Source organism: Eleginops maclovinus, chromosome 9 (assembly GCF_036324505.1).
Source record: "Eleginops maclovinus isolate JMC-PN-2008 ecotype Puerto Natales chromosome 9, JC_Emac_rtc_rv5, whole genome shotgun sequence".
NCBI classification, from domain to species: Eukaryota; Metazoa; Chordata; class Actinopteri; order Perciformes; family Eleginopidae; genus Eleginops; species Eleginops maclovinus.
In genome coordinates, this window is record NC_086357.1 from 5,485,936 (window position 1) to 5,510,680 (window position 24,745).

A 24,745-nucleotide genomic window follows, 5' to 3' on the forward strand; every position below is an offset into this window, starting at 1 on the left:
TAGTACATGCCATTTATAGAAGAAAATGAGTGTGCGCATCCAATGTGTGTGTGTGCTGACATGAGGTAGTCAATAACAATGTGTGCCCCACTAAGGTGACCTAGGTCAGTTTATAGGGGACCCCTAACATATTCCAGATGTTGTTTTTCACTCTCCTACCACCCAACATTCCTCTTACCCAACCTATGACCTCAGAGAGTATCTACCTTTGTATATCACCAGATTTAATACACAACAACATTCACCCAATTTTTCAGTGGAGCAAATGTTAATACTAAGCAAAACACAAGAGATAGAGAACATATTGGGCATCCCTTTTGAATGCATGGGAGGGGGACTAAAGTAAAAGATGCTGAAGGTGAGTGGGTTCAGTGAGCATTCAAAGAAACACAAAGAACCTCTATATCATTTCATAATTCTATTGGCAGACAATTTCCTCTCGTAAGGCAGGTCGGGAGATGTAAAGCTGTGCTCTGTCCTTGCCTTTCTGACAAGACATAGTCCCTCGTTTAATATTTGCATTCGCTTACTCGAATGCAAATATTAAACGGACACAACATTTACTTTTTCATCTTTCCTGGGGAAGCCAAAATGCATATGAATGTACCACAGTGGCATTTATTTTACATTGGGCTTTGTAGTTGGTAACCTTGGGAGATTTGTATTAAGTCAATTCAACCAGAATAATGTATATTAGAAGTAAAAAACAAGTATTATTTTTAAACACTGAAGATTTGAGTTAAATAGATATGTATGTATATGCATCGATTGGTGGAATTTTACTTTATATGAATCATTTTCTTCACATAAGGTGTGAGACTTAGCTGTTGAGCTAAACATGGCACATAAAGTTTACACTAAACTTACTAATGTGCAGTCTAAACAAAGTTAAAGTTCTTAAAAGGACGAAGAACACACATGAGATGTAAACGATGTCGGGCAGTAACACACAACTATGTAATATTATTATTTTCTCATTCATAGAAAGACTTCTTGCTGTCTGTCTTCTAAAAATGACATTATTGCCAAAAACAAAACTTGCAATGAAAACAGCACCTTTTTTTTTTAGTTAATGTATTTTTATTGAGGTTTTAAACATAGACATAAACAAGCCCTTGAGACAACATATAAGAAATTGAGACAAAAATAACAACAAATTATCAAATATAGATACACACAATCACACAACAGCACAAACACAGCAACAGAAAAATATATATATAAAAATAATTTTAAAAAAAAACCCCAAAAAAAACTTCCACAGTGATTACCCAATTACTTCACATCTCAGTCAGAGCCAAGTGGCACCGTCAGCTGTTCTACATAAGAAATAAATGGACGCCATGCTACATCAAATTTCCCCATTGATCTATTCAGTGTGTATCTCAGTTTTTCAATCTTAAGGAAAAACAGAACATCACAGATCCATCTACCAAACGAAGGCGGGCGGTCACTTTTCCAGTGTAAAAGAATGAGCCGCCTCGCTAGGAGGGAGGAGTAGGCCATACCATTTAATTGTGGCTTTCGTAGAGGAAGATCCTCCATTGGTACACCAAAAATTCCAATAAAAGGACAAGGATGAATAGTGAAACCTGAAATTGCTGAATATACCTCGAATATTGAGGACCAAAATGCTGTTAAACTAGAGCATGACCAGAATGTATGATAAAGAGTGGCAGGTGCTTGCTTACACCTATCACACATAGGACTTACCCCTGGAAAGATTTTGGATAGTTTAACCTTGGACATATGAAGCCTATGTACAATTTTAAACTCAATAAGGCTATGTCTCGCACAAATGGAGGAAGAGGGAATTCTTTGAATTATGCTATCCCAGTGATCCTCAGATATATTTGTATTCATATCCTTTTCCCAGTTTTCTTTTATGATGGAAAGGGAAGAACCTTCCATAACAAATATATTTGTGTATAGTCTTGATATTGTCCCCCTCACCTCAGACGGGGTTTCAAGGATCTAATCAAGCGGTGATTTTGGTGGTAGTGAAGGAAATTGAGTAAAGTCATTCCGTACAAAATGCCTGACTTGTAAGTATCTGAAAAAATTATGAGCTGGCAAAGAAAATTCCAGTCTAACCTGATCAAATGACATGAAGATGCCATCCTTGTATAACATCTTTATACTCGACACTTATTTTTTGAGCCTAAAATAGCCCCTTTTTGACATGTATTGTTTCTATGGTTATATCTCCTGTTTCTATGGCTACATCCCCAGCTACATTAGCTATTATCTAATTGATTGCACATCGAAAGGGTCGAAAGGTCAGCGATTAATGAACTTAAAGTTTAGACTATTTTGACCGGTGCGCAACAACACAAAGGCTATCGTTTCCTCCAAGTCGGGCGGCTCCGCTCTCTCCATAGAAACACAGTCACAGTGCATTGTGTGAATGCAGCTTTAGCCGGCTTGCTAACCTTATCTCAACTTGTTATGTTGCTTTGGATAATTTGTTGATGTTGAGCAACATTACCAATATCTATTTACAATATTTGCTCAAATTAAGCTATGGTTTGTTCTCCACCCACTCCACACCAAAGATATCTGTCTCTTTAGCTGTTAAATGCTTCACCATGTTCTTCAGCTATGCCTTTGTTTGTATGATGTTTAGAGTTCGGCACAAACTGTACAGTGTTTTTCTCAGACCGTTTATACTATTAAAGAGAGTTTTAAAAAAAACAAGCATTAATAGTTCTATTATACCACTGAGGGAGAACATCTCTGTGGGTTATTCAAGACTCATAAAAACATGGTTAAACTTAATTAATCCCAATTAAGAATTGAAAAATCTTTTTGGTCTGGTCTTGCTTATAATTGTTGAATCATGATTGGTTTTCTTTGCATACTGATCGCCATTTAGATACTGCTGTGACGACCATGGAATGAATTATTGGGAGTCACCAAGCAATCCTATTTAAAATCACATTTAGCAACCCTCACCCTTTGAGAACATCCGTCGAATGAGGCTTCTTACTTTGAATTGGGAAATATTCCACTATATCAGGTCACCACTGATTATATTATCACGTCTTTCATAAATAAATATGTGTCCCCTCTGTGTTAAGGGATTTGCAAGTTAAAGGACAAAAGGTTCTCTCTCTTTTTGTCCTGATCCATTTATATAAAAACCTGTCTGAAAATAAGATCGGATTTTGGCCACTTTGTGATGTTTTCAATAACCAATAATCTCACAGAGGGGCATGGCCTGCCGCTCATTAGCATTTAAAGCTACAGACCCAGAATCAGCCCTTAGGAAACAGAGGGGTTTATGGCATGCTACAATGATCTGTATGGTATTTCAGCCAAACAGATCAGAGTTGTCTGTATATATCTGAGACCTGGAATATATTGTTGAAAAAGAGGGTAATGAGGGAACTTTAAAACATCGTCTATGCGTAATACGTGTTTCATAAAGCAATTCATTAGCCTTGTAAATTCTTTTTTTAGAGGTGGTTCTGTTTCAGTATGGGGGGTTCAGAAGGCCTGTGTGGTGGCTCCACTCTGCTAACCTTGTCAAATTGTGCTTGTATCTTTAATCCAGCTTCAGACCTGTTTAATACAGTATAGCACACTAACAGGATTGGTGATGTTAACCCCCAGGGACATGGTTGCCAGCTGTCCCCCCCCCCCCCCCCCCGGCGGTGGGCGGCTGATGATGGGTGGAGCTGGGTGGGAGGGGATGCGTGGAAAGTGAGTGGATCTTCTTAGCTTAGTGCAGATTGCTATAGCAAGAGGACGAGAGGGATGCTGAGCCCAAAGATGCTTTAAAACATCACAGAGGAGTGGATATTTCAAAAACCGTCCCACCCGGCCTTGGAGTGTTTTTGTTTTTGCTTGTGTTTTCATCGCCACAACTTGATCTTAGACTCGGTGTTGGGTCCATTCATGGGTTGCTGATAGGACGCAGGAAAGCTGACTCACGATGGCCGTGGCTTTGGACGCAGTGTGGTTGAGGGTGAAGAACGTCTGCAAACAGAATGGGCTCCTCATCATGTCGGTGCTGGCGGTCATCATTGGGTGTCTTTTAGGATTCTTCCTGCGTACAAAGCGCCTCACAGAGCAGGTCAGTGTGTATGCCACCCTTTGACCTGATGTGACGTCATGCAGGCAGAAGATGATCAAGCATCTTCCCCTCGTCTTTCACACATCTGTGGACTATTACACTCCCCTCATTTATCCTCCTGATTTATTGCATTATTATGCGTGATTTCACTCTGACGCTAGGCCGCAAATCAGTGCTGACCTCTGTGCTTCAAGTCATTATCTGCATGGTTTAGCGCTGCACCATAATTCAAGTATAATGTTCCAAAAGCAAATCATTGTTTATTTTAATTTTGTATTGTTGGAAGAACCTACAGCACTGCATATTAGTTTCAATAGATTGCATAAGAGCTTGAAAAAAAAGAGTAATTGTAAAAAGCTGTTTTTAGGAGACCAGGCTGTTTGTTGGCCTCCCTTTCAGATCGGAATCAGAAGATGTCTATGAAATGCTGTCAGTTAAATTAGAGAGATGTTTCGCCCCCAACTTTCCCACATAGTTTCATTTAACTTTATAGAGCCCAAATAGGTCAACTTCTCCAATAATTCACAAAAAAGAAAACTCATTAGGAAAAAATCAAAATAACTAGTATACACTTTTGTTGCAAACATTATTTCTCTTCTCTCCAACCCATTTAAAACTCTGATTTGTCCTTAACTTAAGGTTCGGAACCACTGCACAAAACTAGTATGTAACAGTATAACAAGTATTAACTTTACTCAGTCTACATTAAAAACAAAAAAAACAGATAAAAATCTAATGAATTTGATTTCAATTATTGTGAAGATCCTAAAGTTTTTTACGAGTTTGAATATTTCCATCTTGTATATTTGGGCAAGTGTAAGAAACATTACATTCTTGGGTTGAATATTTCAGTCAGTGTTCACGTCATATACCTTTCTGTGTTAAATCCATTCTTCCATACACATGTGTAAAATGTTTCGACCTGTCCTTTTTGGTTGTTAAGTACGATGGCCGACAGGTGCAAATACGTTTCAATGGCCAGAAACAGTACCATCAGGATAAAAAGCGCTGCGGCTTCAAAAACGATGTAAATATAAAAACAAAAATATGCTAAAACACAAGCAAATGAAGAAAAATGTTCACCAACTTGACGAAACATGCGCAGCGTTTACTAAAAGTGCGCCATTAACCAAACGCTGGAATTTAAATAACGCTGAAAGAAGCTCAAAACAAAACGGAAAGAGGGACACTAAAAAGTGATGCACACAGCTGGGACCAGAAGGCTTGTTGACGTTCGAGGATTATAAAGTTGGCCAACTGTCACTGTTGGCAGAGTCACATGTCGTCTGTTTTTTATTTTATTTGGGAGTTTGTCAGTACATTTTATATTACTAGGTTAGCTACATTAGCTAGCTAGCTTTTGGTCTAACGTACATTTGAGGTATGTTTTCAGTGACAGTTGGTGGGTTTCTCCTAATGGAAGTGATGTGGCGGTTGACACCTGTCAGCTACTGTCGTTAAGGAATCCCTTTTTAAAATCTCTCAAAATCATTATTTAAAATAAATTCCACTCTGGGGTTAATATGAGGCTTCAACATTGAACTAAATAATTAAGAATATTTTCATGTCAATGCCTTTCAGAACACAAGTCCCTCTTTGTGTTTACATCTCCCACTTTAAAATATAAAGAGAACTTTGATTTATTCCAGTGAAATAAGTTTTATTTTCATGTATCAACACCAAAATATCTTTCAAAATCAAGCTATTTTTCAAGTGTTTCAAAGGGGAAGTACCTAAAAGTGGCAATACTTGTTCTGATGAAAGTGGCTCCAATTGGTGTTTCATGTGTGTTTGTAAAAAAAACATCATTGCACAAATCCAGGCTAAAAACTAGCACACAAGCTTACTGTAAATACACTGACGTTAATACATGTCACAGATTCAGCACATTGCTCTAAATACAGACAAGCAGCTTTATGGAGGCGCTCCATAAACAAAATTCAGCCTTTTCTCTCCCATCAGCCCTCTGGCTAAAGCCCTGTCAAATTCTCAAATAGGCCTAAAAATAGCCGTTGGATCCTTTACTCTCACAATAGGGGGATTACAATCCAATCAATGAATTGCTTTCTCTAATTGTACATCAAATAAGAGTGCCTGTCTGTGTGAGGGCAGAGTACACAGGAGGCACAGACCTTTATGTTCAGACCATCTATAGAGACCTGAGCTTTGTCTCTGCGTGTGTGTGTGCGTGTGTGTGTGTGTGTGTGTGTGTGTGGCATTAGTAAAGTCAGATCAAATGAAACCAATTTCTTACTGAGGACAAAGTACAAGGTGCAGCAGCAAAATGTTAAAGGATTAGCCCAAATAAAAAGGAGAATATTAATTTAAAACTGTGCAATGAATGTTGGCATGCAGCAGAGTTTAATAAAATAAGTTTTAAAAAATGAAATAAAATAATAATAAAGCTTTATTTGTATATCACTTATCAGTTCAAAGTGCTTAAACATGGCACACAATTTAAGACTGAAAACAAATGAATTTAAGGTCAAACATTTAAACCTTTTTGCGCACTCGCATAAAAACATAATATAACAATTCAAGAAACAAAAGGAGGTAAAAATGGCATGAAAAAGATGACAATGAAATAAATAAAAAACAGATAACATTACCATCTCAGTAAAATAAGGGAAGACATGAGACAAGATTAATAAATACAATGAGATATATAGCTATAAAATAATATAAAAAGTAAAAATAATAATGATTTCAAGACAAATTAAAAGGGGGATGTTCCTAATAAATGCTGTTGTTAAAATATAAATGTAGTATATAAAGTATAGGCCAATTTGGCAGATTATACTATAAGTGAATACTGAAATTTAACAGATGCCATCTTGACATTATTGGTTCTATAGAACTTTACAAAGAGTGTTGCTGCCTCAGACAACAGGGATTTATTGTGAGTGTAAAATGGCACATTACAGTTGGACATTAAACATGTTACCAACACTTAGTGGCAATTGTAACATACACATCTACACATTTATATACCTCTACGTAGTTTTTTATACCTTTCTTTTATATTTTGTTGGATTTGCAATTATAAGTTTAGAGCTGAGGCAGGAATCATTGGAGAAGGCAGTAAGAGTAAACTAGAATTTAAAAAATGGATAAAATCACAGTGTTGCCAACTGTTTTGTAATGGAAGTAACCAAAAGTAATGTAGTCACTAAATGTAGCACAGAAGTCACCGAGCTGGAAAGACTGCCCACCTGTCCCTTCAGGCCTCGTTGCAAAGCCAATCCCCCGAAATGCTAATTTGGAACGTCAACATATTAAAATGAGCGTAAATAAGGAATATCGCTATTGAAATAACTCACAGATATTAAGATAGTAGATTGTGAAGACTCGGTGACATGCAATGAATGCACAGGCACAAGAAACGTGCATTAGATTTCAGCAGCGAGTGAAAAAAACACAAAACTTTGTATTATGCATTTTCTAAACAGTGCTTTTTGCATATTGAATCTGAGATTAATGAGTTATACAATATCGGGGACACAAGGCTAATTTTGTTTTAGCCAACAATGTTATGTATTGATGGTAAACCTCATCACACAATGTATTCCATATAGCATTTAGATAAACCATCTGGAAGGAAGTTAATTCAGAATTAGTTTTGAATCCTTCCACCCAAAAAACAAGATGTTTTCCAAACCGAGATCTTAAACCCTTGCCAACTAAACAACATCTGTTGGTGTTATTTTGTCTCAGTACCAACATAACAGTAATTTAAACAGGCTGTATGACACAGACAGGTATTAGCAGACAATAGAGTCTGAGCAGTAGCTCTCTAAAAGCAGTCATGGTGTTGGAGATTCTTTTGGTAAAGTGGTTATAAATAACTTTTGAGGTACTATAAAAATCTTTTACGGTAATGAGTCTCAAAATGTCACTCAGAATCAGAACCGAAACCCGGAAAGAATGAGCGTTTAACCATTTCTGGTTCCCTCGTCTAGGAGTAAAAGCCTCTGTAATAAAGGTCAATGGTTAACACAAGCTGAAGAGATTTGCACATTATGTTTCACAACATAAAATACGTTAGTAGATATATTCCACTCGTGAATGTCCAAAGCTTCTAGTTTGATTTTAGCTTAGCCATAATGATGCGCATCTGTGCGTCCGTGATGTAGCTGGTTTATACCATTACATTAACCAACTGCATTCACACTTCATAAATCACAAATTGATGTAATCGTGTATTCAGATTATCCTGCTAAACCCACATTTATCACTGCACCACTCTATGGGGGAACATTTCAAAGTTAACTCACGGCCACAGCTACAGAGAATACATTGCAGCTGCTCCTCAGCGGTTCTCTTGGAGCTTCAACTCCCCATAATCTTACCTGCCCTTGATGACATTTCAATGTCTGCCCATCCGGTGTAGATTAGCCCAGTATCACTGCTGGTAGCAGATTGTTATTTTAAATGACATTCTCCACATGTTTGTTGTTGTGTCTCAACAGAGCATTAGAGGAGGGAACACACACACGCTGACACACAGACACACATACACTACACACACACACACACACACACACACACACACACACACACACACACACACACACACACACACACACACACACACACACACACACACACACACACACACACACACACACACACACACACACACACACACACACACACACACACACACACAGAGATAGGGACAACAGCAGAGAAGCATAATACCTTGTGGACTGGAGCGGAGAAATGTGCTGCAGAGCCTGAACGCAGCTCAGCTTCATCCGGCGGAGGTTACTAAACTTTCACAACTGTCAGATAAAAGTAAATCAATAAGTCAGGCAGGATAGAGAACACATTATCTGCTACTAGAGGATGGAGAAGGAGGATGGAGAGGGAGGGTGGAGAGGGAGGGTGGAGAGGGAGGGTGGCACGTATGGCAAGTTAACAATGAGGCTGCATGTCGATCGAGGATGGCATTTCGTTCTCATTTCGCTGTCTGGTAATGATTTTACGGCACAAACATGCTCTTACCATTTTGTAAAATTGCACTTCTATTGAATTCGTCGATTTGACAAAGTCAAGCATTAATGAAGAGAGGACAAAAATGTAATGTTCAGCCCTAGCTACAGAACGTGTCCCACATGCTTCTGGGGCATTCTTCAAAAAAAATTCAGGCAAGTAAAGTAAAACACAGAAAACTATTAAGATATCTTCAGTCACCACCAGTTGTCTGAAGGCGCAATATTGCACTAAAACTGCATGTAGCTTTAGAACTGGTCTTGAAAATGTTGCACTGAAAGTCGACATACCTAAATTACATATGTGCAAATAATGACAACTTTCTGTTGTTTAAAGGGGGGGATCTGTTACCAAATGAAATGGCTTAGGAGATATAAGACCGATAACCCCTGCAAATAGGTATCGACAAGGCAATGATACAGCCAATCAATCAATCAATCAATGAAAGTTTATTTATATAGCTCAATATCACAAATTCTACATTTGTCTCAGTGGACTTCACAGTTCAAACTGAGTATGTATTATCAGCCTCTGTCCTAAGACGCTCCCACAGTGTACTGAAAGTGTACGTAATAAAATAAGAAACATTTTTTTAATATAAGGGTCAAAGACTTGTTCAAAAATAAAAATGCTAGAAGGTTCAGCCACCCCCTGAAGATGGAGCGGTAGATTGAAAGCTGTGCATTCATGCTCAGCCCCCTCTTTAACAGAAAGGTGAAGAAAAGTTACTGCACTACCACTCTCGCTGCTCTCATTCTCCGGCTTATCTCATACTCCAAACCTCTTTGTTGAAAGATATGCTTCCCAGCGAGTGCTCAAAACTGCATGTGCATTACGTTGGTGCTCAGGTGCTTACATTAGCATACATAAAATACCTCAATTACATCCTCTGCTATTGTCGGCAGCTAGTCTATGGAATGTAAACTCATTAAAATGTTGACCTCCACACACTTTTTAATACACACACACATGCACCATGCAGTCTGGCTGGAGCAGTGGGCGTTTGGTGCCTTGATCAATAGCACCTCGGCAGTGCCCAGGATGTGAACTGGCATCTCTCCAAACACATTTTTTGGGGTCCGATCTGGACAAACTCACCCCAGAAGGTATGGAGAAGGTATGGGGTCTTACTTTCTGGTAAACAGGCCAATCATCAGGTAAGCAGGGACAAACAACAACTGAAGACAACTTATGCATGTGATTAATTAAACTGCCCACCTGAATCACCAACTCAACCGAATCAAAGGACAGGGCCTGTCAGAATGAACAACTACCAACAGGTGCATTATAGAACAGGCCCTGATTAGGGGGGCTGTCAGTCCTGGAGCTGCATTTACAAACAGTGCACTCACTTGGGGAGCATAACCCACCACATGGCAGCACAGTTAAGGCTGCATTTCAACTTTTGCGTTGATTTGAAATAAAAAAATCTATCTGTGTGTTTGTTTACCAGCTAGAAAAGCTGCAGACTCTTTCCGTGAATGTTTTGGATTTTGCTAAAGCTTTCTTTATTTAAAAAAAGAGTGAGACATTCTTTTTTAAGGTAAATGAGAAAATATGATTTGCTTTAGACTACACAAATGGACATCATGTCCTGTATGTGTTTCTGTCACCAGGCATCCTGCTGTGGAATAACTTTAAAGAGGTCCTATAATGCTTTTGGGGGTTTCCTGTAGTGTGTTACATCCCCTAAAATGTTTGGACTAATTGTTTCAGCTCAACATGACTGGCCTCCATCTGCAGTTTGTTCACATGGCTTCATTGGTAATTTACTGTTGAACTAATTCAAATGTTGCTTCCACTCTGCAGCTCTGGGGTGTTTAATGTTCATGTGCTTATGTTATTTTGATCCTTATGCAACCTTGGAAATCGACTTTTAATATATTACAATAATCATCACTTACAGGCTTTTTAATCAGACCATTTCATAGTTTTTTATCAGTGGATGAAGGTAATTCATAGCCAATGGAGCTAGATGGGTGTGCAGCACAACACAAAATGACAGGAACATGCATAGACCTCCGCCAAGGCTGTTTACATAAGTGTAAGATAATGGATTTATTCGCCCTGTGTTATGAAATCCACATCAAAATGTAATTGGTTCTTTGCTTGGCCCAAGGTACACCCTTTCAGAAGTGTTACGCAGTACTGCTGACAGATAGACAGGCATACAAACCAACATCCTGAAACGCTTTCTAACAAACACCTTGCATTCAGTCCAAGAGAGTTTTGGTGGAGAACTGAAACAGGATACAGTATAGCCTCTCTGATGCTTTAGGCTTGAAATTGTGCAACAAGTTCATAGTTGAGTATATCCTGCTCTATTCCAAATATTAAATTCCATATTACAAAGACCCAAAAATCAATAATAATGCACTGGTAAGTAAACCAACCAATGGATGTTTTTATTTATTATATTCTAGAGACAATATTTTGGCAAATGTTTGGAAATAAATTGGAATTGCAAATTGTACAATGAACAATTTCAGTAGTGTTGCTCTGCACCAGATGTTCTGTTGTTCGTAAAAGGTAATTTAGGTATATTCAGGGTAAACTGATGTCATATCAGAATGGTTTTGACTAGAGCTGGTGTTATCTTAGCTTCACTTCATTTAAAACCCAAAAGGAAGTGTTCCTGAAACCTATATTTACTTAAAAGTCAGATGTTACTGAATGCTTCTCTTGGTGGTGCTGCATAAAGTGTGTCAGAGGTTTATAACACGGATTACATAAGCAGCAGCAGCAGCAGTAGAATTAGTAGGTTGACTTAAACAAGGCTCCGAATGTCTTACTACAGTCAGTATTGAAATAACTATTCAAATCATTTACTTGGCTAAAAGCAGCAATACCACATGATTAAAATGCTCTAATAAAATCTACTTTAGAGAAACAAATACACATTAGGCAGTATAGTTTAGGATATTATCAGGGTTTTGTCAAAAACGTGTAACAGGGGCGCTGCGCCCTTACTTTTGGCCTACGCCCTCACACCAAAGGGCAGATTTTCCTGTAAACTGTTAAAGTGATGCCAGAAAACAATATTCCTGTTAATCTAAAACGGAACATTTACTCAAAAAATATTTTAAAAATCATGTCTAAGTGACCGTTAGACGGCTTTGTTTTCTCGAAGCTCTGACGTTGTGTTGTTGTTTATGTCTGCGGCGCCATCTTTTATATGGGTGTCATGGTCTCCATAGAACTGATATACTGTATCCTATACAAAACCCCTTGAATATGTAAAATGTAAAACATATGTAAGCATTTTTGAGGTTGGTTGAGTTGCTCTGTAGACTGTTGGGTAGTTTAAGCAAGGGTTGCCAAATCTCACGCATCTGGCGTGTGACAAACGCTTTCACTCTCAATCTCAGTACGCATATGTGTCATTAAACCCATGATATTAAAATCTCACCCCAGCCAGGTACCCAAAGTTGGCAACCCTGGTTTAAGCTAGCAATTGAGAATATTTTATAAGTTTGTCCAACCAGTCCATGTGTTCTTTATCTGAATTATCATGTGAAAAAAATACTAGAGAAATGCTTTGGAAAAAAAGTACAATGTTTGCTCCCAAAATATATCTGAGCATAAGCTTCGAGAGACACGATGAGATGGTTAACATTCTCCTTTGCTGGCACAGGGGTGCAGGTTCTTCACTACAACATTATGAGAATTATTTTTATTATAAAAGACGTATCAAAGATAGGCAACTTTTATACATAATCTAACCAGAGAAAATAGGGAGCATAGGTGGGCCACAGATAAAGATGTGCAAACTAGCTTAAATGACCTTACCATAGATCGTTGGTGTCAGGCGTATTTATGATGGAGATATACTGTAAGTATGGTGGGTATTTCAGCCTCTACGCAAGAGGACACCATGGGTTGTCTGCTGCTCAATCATAAATCGTTGTACCTCGTTAGTTATCTCTGTTTATTTTGTCTTAATGTGATGTTTTCTGGTATGCTCATTGATGCTATAGTAATGACTATTTCACAACAGATTTGAATGTATTATCGTCTCAAAATCCATTTAATGAGAAAACCTAAAATATTATTGATATAGAGTGTGTGTTGGTAACATAGGCTTGATAATTGTTCATCTTTTGTTCTACGAAACAAAATACGGCACTTAAATACCTAGTCGTTGTTGTCAAATTAAAGGCAACATCTAAACTTCATCACGCGGCACATTAACCTGCTTTAGCTTAGCGGTAGGGATGTGCAGCCATGTGACTGCGATGTAGCTGGATAATAGCCTATGTTAGCTTTCTGCTCCTCGTGGAGTTCATTTGTGAAGATTATCATACTGAACAAAACATATAAGTATCACAAACATGTGTTTGCCCCATCTTTTCTGCAATATTCCAGAGTCACAGGCAAAATCTAATTTATTTTTATCGAAGGACTCTGTGAGATGCTTTATAACTGGCCTACCATAACATGTCATCACTTCACAATTCTATACTATACTTGAGTAAATGTACAAAAGAACTTTACAACACTGGCTACTGTTATACTGTTTTGCTTTGTGTTTCTGGTCAGGATGGCTGCCGTTCAGCAAAGGCACAGACTCATTTTGGAGGCAGCTTCAATCTATTCAAACTATAATTGTTCTATGTTTGTATATATTTATAGTCTAGATCAGGGGTGTCCAAACTACGGCCCGGGGGCCCTCAGCAAATTCTAAAAGTATAATGCAATATGGCCCATAATTTAAACTTTTGCTTGTCTTGTATTGTACTTCTCAAATATATATGTTAAAATACATTAATAATTTAAAATATTTTTTAACAAATCTTAGTTGATCAAAAAACCCAATAACTTATTTCTATAACAAGCTTGAAATTGAACCTTCATATTTACTCTTATTATCAGCAATCTGAGGTTTCTGTTTTAAGGAATGAGCTGCCAACACAATAAATGAAACCCTAAAGACAGATGAGATGTAGGCTGTTTTTTCCTTAAACCATTTGAAAGTATCGCTCATTATTCACCTACATTTGATTTGTTTTGCTAACTTACAACTTCACTTATGAGGCAACATTCACCTCTATAAGTGGCCCAGCTCTCCATATATTTTTCTGCATGTGGCCCTCAGTGAAAAAAGTTTGGACACTCTGGTCTAGGTGAAGGCGAATATCCCCCTGAAGATAAATAAAGTACTTCTTAATCTGATTCTGCATAATGGATGGATGGAAAATGAAAAATGAATGTCATGTTATGAGTAGAACTTGTTTATTCTGTACCAATGCTGCAGCTATGTTTCATTCTGGTGTCTCATCTCATTCTGTGTCACGCTGAGCTGGTAAAAACACACACTGCAGCAGCCCTGTCAACTGGTCCTTTGAAAACAGCTGCACTTGTAGCACAAACGTCATACCAACACACACACACACGCAGGCAAATACACAACGACCCATACGCATGAGTGCAAGATGAGCAGAGCCGAGACAAACCTCCTCTGATCCTGCTCTTATACTGCAAACTAAGCTCTCTCTGCTTAATGCCCAACAGAAAAGCTCTTTAGCTGTCATTATGCACCCGCCTCGCCCTGCAGCCCCTCAACCCACCGTCCTCCTCTCTCCCCTGAAAGCCCTAACCTCACACTCTCTGCTCTTAACAAAACACAACTTTTTTTTAATTAATTACATCGCTTTTTACATGAGCTTTTTGCTCATCCCACCAGCAGCAGTAAACAACAAAGATTTCCTACTGTAGGGTCAGATCGCCAAGTAATGCTTACTTAATCCAAGCTTTTAATAAGATATAACATAGCTTTAATATCATGTTGTAATACTACAACAGTGATTGTGACAATTGCAGGCTTCCAGTCCAACAAGGACATGATACCCCAGATTATCACATTTGAAAATAAAGACTATGTTTTGGTCGGAAAAAATGGAGGACAGTAAGCCTAACACTGCTATCTTTTTGAAGCAGGGCGGAAGACATGAACAAAAACCAGGCTTTGTCCCCTTGTCCCTTCTATAGGAAAACAAAGGCAATGTAACAATGTAATGTATGTAGAAATATCTTTTATATTTAGAGCACTAATCTCAGTGTGTTTTTTCCTGCTTCTGGATGGGTGATGCATAAGAAGTGTTATCCACACATTATCCTACAATTTACTTTGAAATTAGGTTCAGTGGTCAGTTTAGTTGGATCACAGATCCGTTACAACTTCCATTTTCTCCCTTGATTGCCCGACCTATCTGTGAAACTGTTCTGCAGCGTTTTTTTTAAAAGTAATTTTTCTGACTTTGGCTCCATTCAGTCCTCTGTGAATGTTTTTGATAGACATGTTCAGAATGCTCAGAAGGAATCCTTCTCAGAAGACTCCTCCAAACCCAAACCCAGTTCCTTGGATTGTCAAATGTTCAGTTTCAATGCTACAAACTTTTTCAATTAGTTTATCGTGAGATGGTATAAAAAATTCAGATTTGACATGATCATAGTTGAGGTTAACATTTCACGGCAGCTTGAGTCTCGTAACATTAACAGCTTAAACCAGAATCTGGGGATCAAGAATACTGTATATCTTGTCAGGCTTCAAGTAATGCGTTAAAGTCCGCCCAGCCAGTGCTTGGACCAATCAGTATCCTGTTAGGGACTACTGGCTGCAATATGATTTGTTTAGGTTTGTGTGAGAAGACACAGAGAGGAAACCCTTCATTCAAAACAACTTGCTTCTAACATCTTGTTTTGCTTCTATAATGGGTCAGCATAGCGATTATTTATGGGTTGAATTTTTTTATATTACTCACCCATTTTAATTATATTAAGGAGTAAACTTACGGTTTATTAGGGGCGTGGACACGTGAAGTGACTAAACCAACAATGGCTGTTTTTGGATGCAATGGGATTTAAACAATGGCGTCCCTGCCAAGATGGCAACGATCAGAGCCACCACATTAACCCTAACCATCACAGAAAAGTATTGGTGACATCACAGACAGACTCAGTCTATATTGTATAGAGTCCAATCAATTTAATTTATAATGCAATGTAGTGTTATTTTGATTTGGTTTGTAAAATGTGATACACACTAATTAAACTCTTTCTGTATCCATTCTGGTTGCTCCTAGAACCGGTACTGTATGAACATGAAGTGAAAACTGTCAAAATGGAAGCTGCTGCTCTTTCACTCAGTCACTGACTCATCGTGCTCAGTGTGTTCAGAGCTGCTGAGAGTTACAGAAACTCCAGTTGAGGGGATCAGCAGAGTAGGCTGATAATTCTCTGTAGGTTCATACCGCCGAGGACCTACGTATTTTTCTTCCAAGTCATATTAATGTTTAAACTCACTTGAAGGTAAAGTATATAACCTGGTGCAAAAACTGTTCATAATTTACAGATGGTCAATATATACTGAAGTTATTTTTATACACTAGTTTCTGGTTTTGCATACAGTTTCTTAAAAACTTTTTTGAAGCTCAGAGATAAGATGGTGGCATAATGTTCTAAGAAGACAGTGAAGTGCGCTGTCAGGGAAAATATGGCAATTTGCAACTTTAAAACCTATGAAAGAAAATTCAAATTTAGTTTACAACACACACAACTCAAGTGAAATACATTTCCCACAGAGGTAATTGCAAGTGCCATTTAGTTGTATGTATGTGGAGATCATTTCTAAGATATGTCATTAAATTGTGAGACTAAAGGTTTTTCTGCAGCTTGGTTTGCTACTGTATGGCAACACGTCCTCAGAAGCTAGCAACAGAATAGGTTGTTTACCAAAGACTCCCAGATGTCACATGATTGACTGTACCTTAGCGTGGTAAAGTGTGAGTTTTAAACATGTTACACGCATCAATATTAAGGTTTAAGAAAGGATCATGGTTTGGTTTAAACCAATGATTTACAATTTTATCAAGTTAAGTACAGTATGTAACGTAGATTATGGCTAACTGCTTACGTAGGTTCATAACTCTATTGTTCACATATTCGAAAGGACATGCACATGTATCTGTATCCTTACATGTATGGCAGCCATTCCAGTGTCTGTTGAATTCCAACACAGAGAAATGTTGTCAGTAGTTTATAGAATACAAAAAAAACGTAAAAAAAAAAAAAATTCAACTCAAAGAAGAACATTGTAAAACCAGAGAAACTGATGACGCTGAAGCGGCCTCTTGACTTTTTCCAGAGCTGAAAAAACACATTCACTGGCCTTAAAATATTTTTAATGGGTGCGCCTGACAATGTGTTGAAGTCTGTGGAGACTAAACCTCAAAGTACAGGATCAAACATTGAATCACGTGGCAAATATTCTAAACCGCAGTGTAACCACGGATGACTTGGGAAGGAAGAAGCTTTTCAAATTCTTAACACACTGCCAAGGTGATGTTGACTGAGCGGAGAGATGAGGTCTGGCTGTGGGGGAGGGAACATCAGCTCATAGAGAACAGCTGTCCACTGATGCACTGGATAGAGGCCAGAGCTTAGCACGGTGGACACTGCAACAAATACACAGAAAGCCTGTGAAACCGGAACACTTCTGCCAAACTGTCAACCATAACTCTGGGGTCTTGGAACATGAAGTTAGTTATTTCATGGCTTCTAGCCTGTTCGTTTCAAATGCAGTTTTCCCATCTGTGTTTAGCCGAATCTCTCCCTTTGCTTTGCTTTTACTCCTTGGACATGTAAAAACCAATAATCCATTTCCAGAAAACATTGCTTCCACCTATGCAAACATCTCTAGCAAAGCACATCCTTGTCAGGGTGTCATTATCACCATAGGTTCTTGTTACTTCCTTTGGTGGTCTAAAAGTGAGTGGGAAGGGATTTCTTGCAGTAAAACGGCAGAGATCATCAACAAATCTGTAATACATTAGTAGTGAGAATGTGTGCACGGCATCAGATACAATGTGCATGTTAAGATAATAATTTAATAACTTATTTTCATGAAATGATTTATATATTTTTTCCTTTATCAATTGCACAGTTGTATGTTTTCAATATGTCGAACACACACTTACACACCCTTCAACGTCAATGACACAAAAATGTACTAACAACAAAATTCCAACAACATGACACTGCCGTTTGTAACAGTATAATAAAAAGAGAGAATGAAAAAAGGACAAATGCACATTCGCATATGACTTAATATATAGGCATTTATAGATATTGCACTGGAATACGACATCTAATAAATAAATAGATCATGCAGTTAAAACAATGATCCATTGCCTTCGGAGCACAAGTGAGTCAAACTATCTGTAGGAAAGGGTTTCCTGATTTATGATTGACATTGTTAGTCAGATTTTCCAGAGGGGAAAAAGCTCACATCTGTTGGCTGCGGGGACCAGAACAACAGAAAAACACACAATTTTTCCAGAAGCACAAAAGGTTTTACAGATGACCTGAAGAAGACAGAGTAAACTACAAAGTGGACCACCTACTGGACCACAGAATGGATGTCTTTTTAGAAATGTCTAAATGCTATCACATGACAAGAATAGGTAGACAATGTAAAGATATATAATTTCAACAGGATTTCATGCCGAATACTGAACCTGTCTATATGCAGTGTTTTTTGCATTACCAAAGATAATGAATATTGGCTGACTGCGCTGTCAACATCAGGCAGAGCAGAAGAGACATTTTTATTGTTGTTAATCGGTGTATAATTATATTGATTTATCCAGAGGAAAACAAGAAATCGCTTCATGTGTATCGTGATTAAATGTGGACTTCATTGCAGAATGAAATTAAATTCCAATTTAGCTGTTGAAGGCAAAAAAGATGGTATAGGAACAAAGGCATAAATATCAGCGGAGCACTGCTAGAAAACAGACATTACAGAAGGTTTTACAAAAGGCTTTCTAGTTCAATTATATTATTAACGCTGTTATCTTAAAGAAGGTACTGTATATTAGCAATATTCCAAATCTGCATTTTATTTACTATATGTGAATGCACTAGTTGTCCATCTGCAACTGTGATGCTGCTTTTGTTTTCACTTTGTAAGTCTGTGTGTGTCTTCATGGCAAAATGTGCTCACACTGCAGCATGAAATACCGCAGCGGAGGTTTGAATACTCCGCCTGATTTTTACATTTCTGTCTGTCCGTCTGTGCACCGATTGCGACGACATGAGAGCGTTGCAATCATGCAAAAATCAATCTAAAGTGGGTCTCCATTACCCCCCCTTCCACTTTATGGCTCCAACTGAATAGCCCTGGAGGTAGGGGGGAATAGAAAGTTGAAAGGGGTGTGATCTCAAAACAATATGCTGTTTAGTCTCTTGATTAGGTCCAAAATTACATATAAATGATTTTATGTTTATCGCATTGTTTTATGAGTTATTTGTTAAGAGCATCAACATATTTGTTTTAAATCAAATATCTTTGAAATATGTTTCTCTTGTGTTCTTCTTGCACATACTATAGAAGTGTAAAACTGGGCTACGACATACATTATATTTCGAGCCAGAGGGTCTTTATTAAATATCTTGTGAAAAGCGGGAGACAGAAGGGAGGCTTGAGAATTGAGCAGGTTTACTAGGGAGCGGTGACCGCACACGGGCCGCCAGCTCTAACCACTGAGCTCTCCGGCGGCCCACATCACATTATTTTAAGGGATATACATAAGGGGGCAATGCGGTATGCAACTGTACTTTTGTTAATTGTGTCGAAGTTTAACTGTAACCCAGTTTACAGTTCCTGTCTCTGCCAGATTTTTCCGGCTGATCGTAACACTAGATGTAAAGTCCCCTGTTTTAGGGGTGTGCTGTTTATAGCTAAATCAAAGTAATTGTGTTTAGTTAGATTTACTCAATATAATGTATTGCTGGGAAGGACCAGTCCCTATAATGATTCAGTCATTAAAGTTCATCAGTTTATTAATAAAAAATGCATCTAATGACTGGGTGTTTGTGAAGATGTCTCTCATTGTGATGTATCTTCTGATCAGGCGAGAGGCAATTTGTATTACTAGCACCCACAAAGATGCTTGTGTTGTTTTTACCTTGTGAGTCTGTGTGTGTCTGACTGTACAGATTTTGTCACCATATTGCAGGTGCGCAGGGGAGATTTTTGAAATGGGGGGGACGAAACTGAGACAAATTATTTTCACGATATTTACTATTTGTTTTACTATGTGTTTTACAATCACGGCTATCGCCCATAGTGATCAGTCCGCAACACAGTTACAACACCTTGGAGACGTGGCATCTAGGTGGTGATTAAAAAAAAAAGAATATGTATATTTATTTTTGTAAATGGAGGGGACAGATCAGTGTTTTAGGGTGGAAGTATTACCAACAAAGCTTATGTACATAGCTGCTGTTCATGGGTTCAATCCCATCTCCTCTGCAGACTACATGTTGAAGTGTCCTTGGGCAAGAAAGCTATTGCTAATTGCTACTATAGGCATGCGCTATTGAAGTGTATGTCAGCCGCTTTGGAAAAGCATAAGCTCAATAAAATGCATTCTAATGTAATAACAACAGCTCACATCTATAGAGTGAAAAGAATTCAAAGCACCCTTTCATGTTTGGCTGATCAGGAACATTTCAAATGCATTTTTGGCCCCACTGGGAGAGTAAAAGTCAATATACTGCACTGCTTCCTGAACTGAAGAATGAAAAACACTATATTATATTAATGCCTGTAGCATTTTATGGCCAAAACGTGATGTTGCATCATGTTGTGGCCAAGTAAGGGGTCATCTTTAATCATACATTTGATTTGCTAGAGAAAAATAGACTCTTAATAATGTTGCAGTCAAATCTCATTTTCTGCACCGCCACTGCTCCAGGCTTGCTAACAAGGTTGTGTACCTATTCATTATTTTTTGAACAACATCTACTTGCTTTTAACTAGCTTGCTAATGCTTTTCCTCAAATCATGTCTGAACATAATGTGTTTTTTTCCCTCCTGACAGGAGGTGAAGTACTTCCAGTTTCCTGGAGAGCTGCTGATGAGGATGCTGAAGATGCTGATTCTGCCGCTCGTCGTGTCCAGGTACTAACATCCGCCTCCTGCACTTCATTACTCCACTAACCCCATCACCCTTTGGATGAGCACATAAGGAGTCTTCAGTGACATATTCTCTCAGTTGTGGCACTCTATGTACAGTGGGGAAAAAAAGTATTTAGTCAGCCACCAATTGTGCAAGTTCTCCCATTTAAAAAGATGAGAGAGGCCTGTAATTTTCATCATAGGTACACTTCAACTATGAGAGACAGAATGTGGGAAACAATCCAGGAAATCACATTGTAGGATTTTTAATGAATTAATTGGTAAATTCCTCGGTAAAATAAGTATTTGGTCACCTACAAACAAGCAAGATTTCTGGCTCTCACAGACCTGTAACTTCTTCTTTAAGAGGCTCCTCTGTCCTCCACTCGTTACCTGTATTAATGGCACCTTTTTGAACTCGTTATCTGTATAAAAGACACCTGTCCACAACCTCAAACAGTCATACTCCAAACTCCACTATGGCCAAGACCAAAGAGCTGTCAAAGGAGACCAGAGACTAAATTGTAGACCTGCACCAGGCTGGGAAAACTGAATCTGCAATAGGTAAGCAGCTTGGTGTGAAGAAATCAACTGTGGGAGCAATTATTAGAAAATGGAAGACATACAAGACCACTGCTAATCTCCCTCGATCTGGGGCTCCACGCAAGATCTCACCCCGTGGGGTCAAAATGATCACAAGAACGGTGAGCAAAAATCCCAGAACCACACGGGGGGACCTAATGAATGACCTGCAGAGAGCTGGGACCAAAGTAACAGAGGCTACCATCAGTAACACACTACGCCGCCAGGGACTTAAATCCTGCAGTTCCAGACGTGTCCCCCTGCTTAAGCCAGTACATGTCCAGGCCCGTCTGAAGTTTGCTAGAGGGCATTTGGATGATCCAGAAGAGGATTGGGAGAATGTCATATGGTCAGATGAAACCAAAATAGAACTTTTTGGTAAAAACTCAACTCGTCGTGTTTGGAGGAGAAAGAATGCAGAGTTGCATCCAAAGAACACCATACCTACTGTGAAGCATGGGGGTGGAAACATCATGCTTTGGGGCTGTTTTTCTGCAAAGGGACCAGGACGACTGATCCGTGTAGAGGAAAGAATGAATGGGGCCATGTATCGTGAGATTTTGAGTGAAAACCTCCTTCCATCAGCAAGGGCACTGAAGATGAAGCGTGGCTGGGTCTTTCAGCATGACAATGATCCCAAACACACCGCCAGGGCAACGAAGGAGTGGCTTCGTAAGAAGCATTTCAAGGTCCTGGAGTGGCCTAGCCAGTCTCCAGATCTCAACCCCATAGAAAATCTTTGGAGGGAGTTGAAAGTCTGTGTTGCCCAGCGACAGCCCCAAAACATCACTGCTTTAGAGGAGATCTGCATGGAGGAATGGGCCAAAATACAACAGTGTGTGAAAACCTTGTGAAGACTTACAGAAAACGTTTGACCTCTGTCATTGCCAACAAAGGGTATATAACAAAGTATTGAGATGAACTTTTGTTATTGACCAAATACTTATTTTCCACAATCATTTGAAAATAAATTCTTTAAAAATCAGACAATGTGATTTTCTGGATTTTTTTTTCTCATTCTGTCTCTCATAGTTGAGTGTACCTGTGATAAAAATTACAGGCCTCTCTCATCTTTTTAAATGGGAGAACTTGCACAATTGGTGGCTGACTAAATACTTTTTTGCCCCACTGTATGTATGTATGTATACGGCCGCGGAAGAAATTAAGAGACCACTTCAGCATTATCGGTTTTTATAGGTACAACTTTTGAGTTAAATTATTATTTTTTTTATTGTATTCTATAAACTACTGGCATTTTTTTCTCTGTGTTGGAATTCAACACAAACTGGAATGGCTGCCATACATGTAGAGAAAAAGATTTAAGAAAAAAGAGTGGATATTTTCTGCGGCTGTATATTCCAAATCTGAAGGTTCAGAGCAGGGTGAAGTGGAAACTGCATGCTTAGAGATAAGGAAAGGCAATAACAAAATACCTGTGAATGTTACATTTTACACTGACATTTTTTACACTAAAATAATGTCCATGTTAATTGTACGCATACATTTATTTGTTGCTTGTTCAACTGGATTGATACTGCCAGTAGGCTCTAAACTGGGCTACTCTGTTAAATAGATCCTTTTGTTTAATTAGTGTATAACATTAGGGCTGTCACCATTTTCAAAAATGAAGTTATCAAAAAAGTAACATACATTGTAAGTACATTTTTTCATATGAATTTGGACCCACTCTCATAAAGTGGAGCAAGATGGACTCAAATGCAGAACACAGGAACTTAACAGGCAAAAACACAAGGGCAGCAGTATGATAACACACAGGTGAGTGGGGCAGACAATCAAAACAGGCGGGAAATCACAAAGATTGAACATGTCTTTCACCAGACATGGCAAATCCTTTAAAGAAAGATCCCCCAGCATAACAGATGAACTAAAAACATCATGACAACATTGCTGCCTATCTTTGAGTGCTAAGAAGTGCCAATCTTTGAGGCCTCAAAAGTGCAGCCCGACTAACAATAAGTGCAGATATCAACAGGAGATAAAGCCATGTATGTCTCTAAATACCACAGATGTTGTCAAAGTTTGCAATAGGCAACGTATTTCCTGCGGGATTCTTCTTACCTTCCGCTACTGCGTCCTGGGCAAAGCGTCACCCAAGACTACTGTGATTGGTTTAAAGAAAAAAGTCAGTGTTTTCCCTAATACCAGAATTATGTAAGGCAAACAGACATTTCCCCAGCATTTGCCTACACAAGAATAAATACAGCACTGGAAAAAATTAAGAGACTACTTCAGCCTTATCAGTTTCATAGCATTTAAGCTAACGTGCTAACACGTACTGTGTGCCTCTTTTCGGACTCAGTTTGACGTGTATCAGTCAGCAGTCCGCTTGATTAGTTTTTAAATAAAATAATTTTGAGAGCTGTAATGCTTCCATTACATTTAGTTAACATAAGCCAAGGCGAGTAGCGATGTTAGCTGTGTCTGACTTAAAGTGCAAGCATATACTGTATATATAGTATATGATCTTGTACTATATTAGAAGTACAAGTACCAGAGTGTAGGAACACTCCGATACAAGTAAAATTCCTGCATTCAAAATGTTACTCAATTACAAGTACAAAAGCATTAGCATCTAAATATATTTGAAATACCAAAAGTAAAAGTAGTCATTGTTTGATTGGTCCATTTCAGAATAATATCTCTGATATGTTTTATAATGATTGATCATTAAAGTGTTCTCAGAGCTGGTAAAGGTGCAGCTAGTTTGAATGGCTTTGTATACTGCAGGGTAGCTGCTGGATTTACTGCAGGTGAACTGAAGTCTGATTTAAGGGCTGATTATATTTACCATCATTAATCCAGATCTGTAAAGTCACTAAAGGGATTTAATACATGTAGGGGAGTAAAAGTATAAAATGTACTTCTGAATTTTAGAGTAGAAAGTAGCAAAACATTTAAATACTCAAGTAAAAGTATCTCACAATTGTACTTAAGTACAGTACAAAAGTTCCTCAAAAGTCACGAGCCATTTGTATTTTAGTGACATTATTGTTCATTATTTGCACAAAGCTTGTGGTTGTGTCAGCTGGTGAAGAAGAGTCGTTCCACTTAAACGATTAACTTTAACTGTTAAACTGAAATAAAGGTCAAATATTAACAATTTTCTC

General features: G+C 38.3%; 1 protein-coding gene across 1 annotated transcript in view; it reads left to right on the forward strand.

Moving 5' to 3' along the window:
• The first annotated feature begins 3,937 nt into the window (after positions 1-3,937).
• The window catches only part of slc1a7b (solute carrier family 1 member 7b), a 59,058-nt gene continuing 38,250 nt past the window's right edge, over positions 3,938-24,745 (forward strand). The window contains exons 1-2 of the mRNA XM_063890458.1: positions 3,938-4,078; positions 20,959-21,038. Of these exons, the coding sequence (XP_063746528.1) occupies positions 3,938-4,078; positions 20,959-21,038 (221 nt within the window). The remainder of the gene's footprint in view (positions 4,079-20,958; positions 21,039-24,745) is intronic.